This window comes from Podarcis muralis, chromosome 9, assembly GCF_964188315.1.
Source record: "Podarcis muralis chromosome 9, rPodMur119.hap1.1, whole genome shotgun sequence".
NCBI classification, from domain to species: Eukaryota; Metazoa; Chordata; class Lepidosauria; order Squamata; family Lacertidae; genus Podarcis; species Podarcis muralis.
This window is the reverse complement of record NC_135663.1, coordinates 55,568,399-55,578,496: the sequence shown is the minus strand read 5'-3', so window position 1 is coordinate 55,578,496 and position 10,098 is coordinate 55,568,399. Positions and strand designations below refer to the sequence as shown.

The 10,098-nt window shown below is 45.9% G+C and overlaps 1 protein-coding gene across 1 annotated transcript in view; it reads left to right on the top strand.

Moving 5' to 3' along the window:
- SGCZ (sarcoglycan zeta) overlaps positions 1-6,532 on the top strand; it is a 587,076-nt gene extending 580,544 nt beyond the window's left edge. The window contains exons 7-8 of the mRNA XM_028743817.2: positions 171-294; positions 4,783-6,532. Of these exons, the coding sequence (XP_028599650.1) occupies positions 171-294; positions 4,783-4,983 (325 nt within the window). The 3' untranslated portion in view covers positions 4,984-6,532. The remainder of the gene's footprint in view (positions 1-170; positions 295-4,782) is intronic.
- Positions 6,533-10,098: the final 3,566 nt, after the last annotated feature.

Genomic DNA, 10,098 nt, shown 5'->3' with positions numbered 1-10,098 from the left:
TTTTCATCTTGAAAATGAATTTTTCCGAAAAGCAGGGGAGTCAGTGGAAGTTTTATTTTTACATTGTCTTAGGGAAAAGATTTTACCTATGCTGTTGGGTGATATGTGCAAAGCATAATCATTTAAGACTTTCCCCCCCTCTCTCCTTTTTTTCAAAAACACACTTTCAGGCTCGAATCACCAACTAGATCTTTGATAATGGAAGCTCCCAAGGGAATACAAGTGAGTGCAGCTGCAGGGGACTTAAAAGCTACCTGTAGAAAAGAACTACACTTGCAGTCCACAGAAGGGGAGGTAAGTCTGATAAGGAGCACCATGACACAAAACACAGATGTAGGAAACACAACTCAAATGGTGCTCTGTTAGCCAGATCGTCCCTACCACATACTTGTGTCAGCATGAAAAGATTACATCGGGAATCGTAGCATTTAACAGTGCAGCTCAAGGTTGTCAATACAATTTATGGCAAATGTGGCTCAAACACAGAGAAAAGCTTCAGATATTACAAGCAAGCTTTCTTAGTTGACTCTGGAAGAGACCGTGCAGGTGGCTGACATCCCTTCCTTTTACCATCAGAAGATACCCAAAGTTAAACAGTCATGGTTTAATTACTGGATTTCCTTTTCAGAATTGAATTGCTTCCATTTTCATTTGTTTTTTAATTGCAAACCAAGTTGTGGGCCATTATGGTGGAGAGGTGGTCTAGAAATGCATTAAATTACTAAGTCAGGAAAGAGATGTGATTTTAAAGAGCATATACACAGCTCAATGACACATTACATGAGATTTGTACCTCCATTCCCAATGTATACAGTATGCATCGATAGTGATCATATCCACATCATACATTTAAAACACTCTGCTACCACGTTGACAGTCGTGGCTTTTCCCAATGGGCTGAGGCAACCCAGTCAGATGGGCAGGGTCCAAGTAGCTCTATGATGTCCTAAGACCTTTCAGCGTCCTTAACAACCCCAGAATTCTTTAGGTGAAGCCATGGCTGTTAAAATGGTATAGGAGTGATTTAAGAGTGGATGTGAGCAGCACTGGAGTCATCAAGCTGACCAAAGAAATTCCATGCTGGGCAAGGCATTCCTACTGAGGAGTCCTTCCCAATCATAACCCAGCCCTACCAATCCATGTTGCTTCTTCTGACTTGTGTGGCATGTCTCAGAGCTATTCCCACATGTCACATGGCATGATGGCCATGTTTGTGACTTTTCAAGGGGAGGCAATTTTGTTGTCTGCAAAGGAGGCACTGTTGGGAAAGCAGGAGGCAGACGTTGGCAGAATACAGGCAGTAAATGCCTGGTGGTCCACATTCAGCTTTGCAGGTCACAAGTCATGCACAGCTGTCATAATAAATGACTGAAAATTGCACAAACATCATGCTTCCTTTCCTATGTGGCACTGATGACTAGGGGATATTTAAATAAACAGCAAATTCTAAATATTTCAGTTTGCTGTGAATTATACAGTTCTTTTTCAATTTCACGGCTCTTCAAACTTCATTATTTTGATACACTAACGTACAAATATAATTGCTACATTAGTGATGAAAAATGCTTAGCTTACCTGCTCCTTCCACTTAGCGGTACTGATAAACAGACCACAGTTAAATCAAGATCACCAAAAGGAAGAAGTGTTAAAAGGTGCTTTGAAAACTTTGATGACTTGCATGCTATTACAGTGGTGCCTCGCAAGACGAAATTAATTCGTTCCGCAAGTCTCTTCGTCTTGCGAGTTTTTCGTCTTGCGATGCACGGTTTCCCATAGGAATGCATTGAAAATCAATTAATGCGTTCCTATGGAAACCGCCTTCAGACCAGGTCCGGGGACAGTCTGTCCCCCGACCTCTTCTGAAGGCTGGGGGGGGGGACAAGGGCTTTTCTTCCCACCCCCAGCATTTTAAAAAACCCCGGGACAGCGGAGGACTTCTCCGCTGTCCGGGGCGATCTTAAAATGCTGGCGGGCGGCATTTTAAAATCGCCTGGGACAGCGGAGGACTTCTCCCTGTCCGGGGCGATTTAAAAGCCCCTGGGAAGGCAGGCAGGGGGGACAAAGACTTTTGCCCCCCGCCAGCCTTCAGAAGAGGTCCTTGACCTCTTCTGAAGGCCGGCGGGGGGCAAAAGTCTTTGCTCCCCCCTGCCTGCCTTCCCGGGAGAGCGGAGAAAGGCAGCGCGTTTCTCCGCTGTCCCAGACGGCTTTTGAAGGCAGGCTTTTGAAAGCCATCCGGGACAGCGGAGAAACGCAGCGCGCCATTCCCGTTGTCCCCCGACTTGGCTAGAAGGCTGGCGGGGGGGAGAAGCCTGCTCCTCCCTGTCGCCAGCCCCGCAAACTCGGGAGACAGCGGGAGAGGCGCAGCGCGCCATTCCCGTTGTCCCCCGACTTGGCTAGAAGGCTGGCGGGGGGGAGAAGCCTGCTCCTCCCCGTCGCAAGCCCCGCAAACTCGGGAGACAGCGGGAGAGGCGCAGCGCGCCATTCCCGTTGTCCCCCGACTTGGCTAGAAGGCTGGCGGGGGGGAGAAGCCTGCTCCTCCCCGTCGCCAGCCCCGCAAACTCGGGAGACAGCGGGAGAGGCGCAGCGCGCCATTCCCGTTGTCCCCCGACTTGGCTAGAAGACTGGCGGGGGGAGAAGCCTGCTCCTCCCCGTCGCCAGCCCCGCAAACTCGGGAGACAGCGGGAGAGGCGCAGCGCGCCATTCCCGTTGTCCCCCGACTTGGCTAGAAGGCTGGCGGGGGGGAGAAGCCTGCTCCTCCCCGTCGCCAGCCCCGCAAACTCGGGAGACAGCGGGAGAGGCGCAGCGCGCCCTTCCCGCTGTCTCCCGACTTGGCTAGAAGGCTGGCGGGGGGGAGAAGCCTGCTCCTCCCTGTCGCCAGCCCCGCAAACTCGGGGGACAACGGGAGAGGCGCCATCCCGCTGTCTCCCGACATGGTTTGGAGGCTGGCGGAGGGCTTCCTCCTCCCCCAGCCCCACAAGCTCCCAGAGCGATGCCAAAGCTGCGCGCAGCTTCGGCATGGCTCTGGGTCCCGTTCTGGGGGAGGGGGAAGCTCGGGCTTCCCCCACCCCAGCCCCACGCCTGGCGGTGGGGGAATAATTTTTTCCCCTTTATTTCCCTCCGGCCCCCCCCCCCCCGCCAGGCTTCGGAGCAGCCTTCCGAAGCCTGGCGGCGGGAGGAGGTCTCTCCGCCCCCCCGCCAGGCTTCGGAGGAGGTCCGAGGACAGTGGGGAAGACGCGCTGTGCTTCCCCGCTGTCCCGGAGATTTCCCTATGGGCTTTCGTCTTGCGAAGCAAGCCCATAGGGAAATTCGTTTTGCGAAGCACCTCCAAAACGGAAAACCCTTTCGTCTAGCGGGTTTTCCGTCTTGCGAGGCGTTCGTCTTGCGGGGTACCACTATATATCCCAGCTTTCAGTTTTATATCCATATTTAACTATCGGTCCAAACCACACATGGCATGAAAATAACGATGGTTTGAATTGCTCCAAGAAGTACTTTATAGGTAGCCATTACACTGTCATGGAGTCCCATTGCTTTCCATAGGCTTGAGCTTGAGTCACACTAATGTGTCCCTCGGCAGCTGCTATAATGCAGGAAATACTTAAAGCCTCAGCCTTGTATCAGTATTTAAGCTCAAGAGCTTTTAAAATACTGCTGTCACTCTTTTACACCATTGTTGCCACTCTGAAGATCGTAAAAGGCATCAGTAAAAAGCTAACAGCAGTTGTAACAGTAAAACCCATTCTGTTGGTTCTGAGGGCTATCAGTCTACAGCCCTCCATTGGAGTTTCTGCCAGTGAGCAGCCAGCCATTTCAGGATGCTTGCCTGGCCAATGGGAGCTCCATATGCCAATTGGACATGAGCTTTTTGCTTATATCTGTGGTAACCCTAGAGGTAAGTTATAAAAAGAAGTGAATTCCTGCCATACTCCATAGCAAACTGCATCCAATCTATCCTTACTGGAAATGGGTGAGTCCCCCAATGCTGTCCTCAAATTAATACTAATAATACTTATTATTATTATACCCTGCCCATCTGGCTGGGTTTCCTGAGCCACTCTGGGCAGCTTCCAACAATTACCTTGGAATTGATACAGCTTTCTCCAAAAAGACATTGGTTTGATTTTCAAAGCTTCACTGTCTCCAAATGACACCTCCCAAACTCTCCCCTTTTCCTTCTCTGTCAGGTGGCAGTCATAGGCGTAGCAATGCTGGCACAAGAGGAAAGAAGCTGCTCCCTTTCCTTTGTCTCCCTCCACAACACGGGTCAGCTGTTGTGCAACTGCAGTCATACCTGAGGTTACAGATGCTTCAGGTTACGTTTTTTCAGGTTATGGACTGCCAAAACCCAGAAGTACTGGAACGGGTTACTTCCAGGTTTCGGCAGTCGCGCATGCGCAGAAGCGCTAAATTGTGGTTTGCGCAGACGCACCAAATCGCAACCCACACAGATCACATTTGCAAACCAAGTGTCCACTGTATTGCGCTGGGTTTCCTTTGTTGCACAACCTTTAAACAACTCCTGTGCTAGCGGACAGAGAATGTTCAACCAGGCCCCATGTATTTATCATTCCCTCTATGCCTGATATCCAAAATGGTGCCATCCATACACGATAGGGAGGCATCTATCATATACACCAGGCAGCCACTATAAAAAACTGGCAGCGACCTACCCATTAGATTGACGAAAGTTGTTGAGCTTTATTTTTTTTTGGGGGGGGGGCAATCAATACAGCATGAAAAGAGCTTTACATTCTTTTTTCTTCTCTTCTCTTTTCCTCCTAGATATTTTTAAACGCGGACTCAATCCGATTAGGAAATCTACCAGTGGGAACTTTTTCCTCTTCCTCCTCCCCGCCGAGCTCATCAGCAGCTCGACAGACTATCTATGAGCTCTGCGTTTGTCCCAATGGTAAACTTTACCTTTCCCCGGCAGGAGCAGGCTCCACGTGTCAGTCCAGTAGCAACATCTGCTTGTGGAGCTGAAAAGACTCCCGACCCCTCCTCACACCAGAATAGCCTTTTTGTTACTGTCCCTCTGCTTCACAGTTCTGCCCGGTTTCCTTCGTCCCATCATGAAGCTCCGAAACAGCCCACAGAGCATCCTCTTCCGGTGTAAGCAGGAAGACAATGTGGCCTTTTTGTCTGGCTCGTGGACGTAAACGACTGGAAGAAAGAAGGGGGAACAAAAACGGTTGTCTTCATCAGGAAACCTGGATCTTAGTATCACCTTTTGTCCAAAAGGGAGAATAACACAGGTGCCTTTGCTATATATGAAGTGAAGCACATTGTTTTAGATTTTTGCAGGAACTGTAAATGAGAATCTGCACATATATATAAATATATATATATATATATATATAATACATAAATATATATAGATAGATATAGATATAATGCTATACAAATTTTCCCAGAATCAAAAGGCGAGATGAATTGGTATAATAAATAATTCTACTGTCTGAAAGCACAATTTTCATATGCCCATCACTTTTGGATGTAAACTTTTATCCCTGATTTTTAAAACTTTTGGAGCATTGTGTGATGCTTGCTTTGCTAAACAATTAAAATTCAATTCACATTTTAAGCAGCAAGAGACAGAATCCCTCCCCGATCACCAATCCATTGTTACTGTTTATCTCCTACATTTGGGGTTTTGTAGGAAAAATTCTTTGGATGCACTTAGCAATATAACCTATTCATGTTGAAAACAAGACCCAATTTTAGTTTTGTTCAGCACTTCAGTGATTACCTAGTGATTATATACAAAGCAATTTCTTTAAACAGTAGCATTCTGGGGTCAATGACTGGTCCGGGTCGGGGGAGAATATACCACTGAAGAAATTCCCATGATGATGTGATGGATAAATGGATGACCAAATACATATTTTTCTAAAGTTATAGAAGTTTATAATGGAAAAAAGAGCCATGCCTTGAGCTGGAGCCCCACAGGTGTACCTTGAGTTCTCACATGTGTGGGTTTCCTCATCCATTACAATGGAGACAGGAAATGCATGCGCACACATGAAAATGCCTATAGACCTGCTTTGTCCATTGAAATGAAGTAGAAGAAAGCACTATACAACCCCAAAACAATGGCAGGTTTGGAGCATAATAGTTGCAGCTAAACAAAGCCATCTGAATTTAGTGCATTGGAATTACTATCACGGTGAAAAAGTGCAGTGACGTTTTCTCTTATTAGCAGATCTTCCTGTGCAATTTCAAAATATAATGACTAGGATTCTGAAATAAATTAAGAAAGTTCATGGGGGAAAATGTTTGGCCCTTGGTCACCCTGGCAGCCATATGCACCCCTAAAAGGGATCTCCAAATTATAGGGAAACCCTCCTGAACCATGGGGCACTGGGGTACTGCTTGTTGGACCAATTTGGGGCAATTTGTTATCTGCCCCCACCCCAGCAGCTCCAGTTCCATATTTTGAGTGAAGGTGCATATGGCTTCAAGGATGGAGGAGGGGACAGGCAACCTTTTTTCTGTGAACTTGCTTAGCTTGTTTTCAGGATAATTATTAAGGGATGCGGGTGGCGCTGTGGGTTAAACCACAGAGCCTAGGACTTGCCGATCAGAAGGTTGGCGGTTCAAATCCCCGCGACGGGGTGAGCTCCCATTGCTCGGTCCCTGCTCCTGCCAACCTAGCAGTTTGAAAGCACGTCAAAGTCCAAGTAGATAAATAGGTACCGCTCTGGCGGGAAGGTAAATGGTGATTCCGTGCACTGCTCTGGTTCACCAGAAGCGGCTTAGTCATGCTGGCCACATGAGCCGGAAGCTGTACGCCGGCTCCCTTGGCCAATAAAGCGAGATGAGCAGCACAACCCCAGAATCGGCCATGACTGGACCTAATGGTCAGGGGTCCCTTTATTATCATTATTATTAAATTTGTATACTGCCCTTTACCCGAAGATCACAGGGCGGTTCACAAAATAAAAACACAAAATGGACACTCACCCCTTCCACTGGGCGGGCGATTGTTGCAGATCCTCACGCTTGGTCACCATCCCAGGGCAGTAAAACAGAACACACATGGTCAGGCAGCCATTGAGGGAATTCCCCTTGGCCACGTAGGTAGCTGGCTCAAGTTCCCGTCAGCTGCTGCAGTTCAGAATTGGCCAATGAGTGGCCTCCTCAGGGGTGGGGCATGCCTTGCTGGCTGAAAAGGCATGGGCTGCCTGGGCAGTCGGCGAGGCATAAAAGCCAGAAGTGCTTTCCTACAACATAAAAATAAAAAAGGAGAACACAAAATACATAATAAAAACAAACCAATTGTCTCTCCTTCCCACAGACATGTTTAAAACGACATAGGATCTCTATACTTAAGCTTTTGGCTGATTAAGAAAACATTTTCACCTGGCATCTAAAGATATATGTAAGAAAGGTGTTGGGCAAACCTCCCTGAATAGAGCATTTTACAAACGGGGAGCCACCGCAGAAATGTATCTTGCAGCTCGCAGAATTCAGGCAAGACTCACTAAATCAGTATCTTTCCTCTTGAAGCAGCCCATGTTTCAAACAGTTGACTGATTGCCAAGGCTGGCTTGCTTGTTACTTTAGTGTGCTTGCTGCCACCTCTCAGGTTTCTCCCTCACTCCTCCAGCAATGTGCGCAACTTCCCAAACTTCACGGCTGTACACATTACTGGAATCACAATGGGAGAAACCACTAAGAAGTAATTTTCTGTTATTGATATTGTTTTATCATCCAAATTAATTATTGTAAATCACGTTGAGCATTTAAAAATAAAATAAAATAAAAGGCAATAAATAAATTTCAGTGGCAGCTAAGCTACTTGGAGGAACATGTAAATCAGGTCTCTGACTGGATAGCAGCACAATTCTGCCACAGTAGGAATCTATGGTTTCCTGTTACATGAACAAGCTATGACAAGCCTGAAAATCCCCTGCTCCCCCACTCCTAAAGGAGATCAGAAGCAACTACCTCTAGTTTTAAATCAATCAGCATTCTCTGTGACTTCTGAACTGGGAAAACTATGGTTTGTTTAAACTATCGTTTCAGAACAAGCCAGGGTTTGAAACCATCATCTGATCTTAGCTTGTTCTTCTTAACCATAGCTTCAACAAATCGCAGTTCAAATACCATGGGAAACTGTGGTTTGTTTTAAACTGAAAGCAAAATTTTTCAATCTTCTCACAGGAAAGTCAGAGGAGAAGGCAGTGCACCAACTTGAGGCTCATTATGCTTTGTTCTCACAGCAGAAACCATGGTTTCCTCTTACACCTGAGCTGGGTTGAATATTTTGTCAAAATATCAACATATAAATTCAAATATACTTTAAAGTATTTTTTGTTATATTAGCTAAGGGGTATCCAACATGATGCTCTCCAGATGTTGGACTATATTTCCCATCATCCCTCTCCATTAACCATGTTAGATGGTGCAGATTTTCCAGAGCCTAACAACAGCTAGAGGGAAACAGGCTGGCTAATAAATTTCCAGACAAACCAAATAAATAAATAAATAAATATCCTATGAAGTCATAGGAGACAATGAACAGTAAGATGGTGTAGTCATTTAGTTAGCAGAACAAGAGGGCAAAGTGTGAAACTGGAAGCATTCAGTTTATGGTTGAATTTCAGTATGAACTTTCAGAGACTGTTTGGTTCCCTGGAAGTAAAGACTCTCCCCTATATTATGTGTAGCCATAGATTTATAACCGTATAAAATGAAAGAGAGGACAGAGGATTTGAAGGCTTTATAACTGAGCTCTAAAATGATCTCCAACTAGATGAATTTTCCTTTTGACATTTATGTGTTTATTTGTTAGTTGAAATGACACACTGTTAATTTTAAGCTGGAAAATGGGCACCTCAAGATAATGCATGGATGTGAAAAGACTCTTGTCCCAGGCAATCAGAGCAAGTGTGGTCGTAACCAGAACTGAGCCTCCTTTCTCTGTTCTGCTCTCAGAGCAACCACACCTCCCTACATGAACCAGATGTTTAGGGAAACATCTGGCTTGGCAACTGGACCAAGAGACCAGTTCTAGGGCTTACCCAAAGGTTTCTGGGTTGTACAGCCAGCCCACCAGCACTCCCTAGTTAACTCGTGCCCCCTTTGAAAGTCTCTCCCTGTTGAATCAGGCAATGCAGATGGGCATCAGGCAAAACCAGATGAGTCCAAATAACAAGGGAGAATTGAAAGGATCCTGTTGAAATTGGGGAAAAGCTTGCCCAAAAACAAACAAACAAGCCCTTCAGAATAAGATGTGCCCATCACAGCAGTGTTACCAATTCACCAAATTCAAAGAATAACAGGCAGCTAAGGATTTCACTAAATCTGGTAGGGAAGCAGCCTCCCAACTGCCTGGGCATTATTCATAGCCTCCTTGTCATTGGATACACCCATCTCAATGTCTGTGTTCCCACAATCAGTCAAACATCTAAGGAGGTAAAGTTAGCTGCATAATTAGACACAATGTGTTCCCAACTCTCCAAGAGGTTACAACAGTAAGGTATAGTAATATTTTAACAAGGAATGGGGAACCTGTATCCCTCCAGATGTTGAACCCAAATTCTCATCAGCTCTAGACAGCAGGGCCAATAGTCAGAAATGATGGCAGTTGAAGTCCATCAATATCTGCAAGGCCAAAGATTCCTCACCCCTGTTTTAAGTGCTCACTACATGGATTCCTCCATCTAGCATAGCATCACCATAATGGAATAATATACAACAGCATCCTATTGGTAAAGGATAATAATATATTCCACCCTTACCTTCGTAGGGTGCGAGTGAAATACAATAGAAATTACAGGAAGAAGTGGGAGTAGCAGGGCTGTTAGAAATTCTCTTGATCTTTTTGACCGGCTAGCTGATCACTTGAGACATGTAGTATTTTAACTTTTGATGCAGCTTGGTTGAAGAAACACTTTTTTTTATTCTGCCTTCATTGCATTTTGATGTGGCTTGGCTGTATGACTGAATTTATGTTCTGCAACTGAAGAATGGATAAAACTAGTTATCAAGTTCAAACACCGCAGGAGTTGGAAGCAAACTTCAGGTTTCAAGTTGAATCAGGATTGGGGAAGATTGGCAGCTAGGTTCAAGTCTGCTCTTTAAAATATTAAA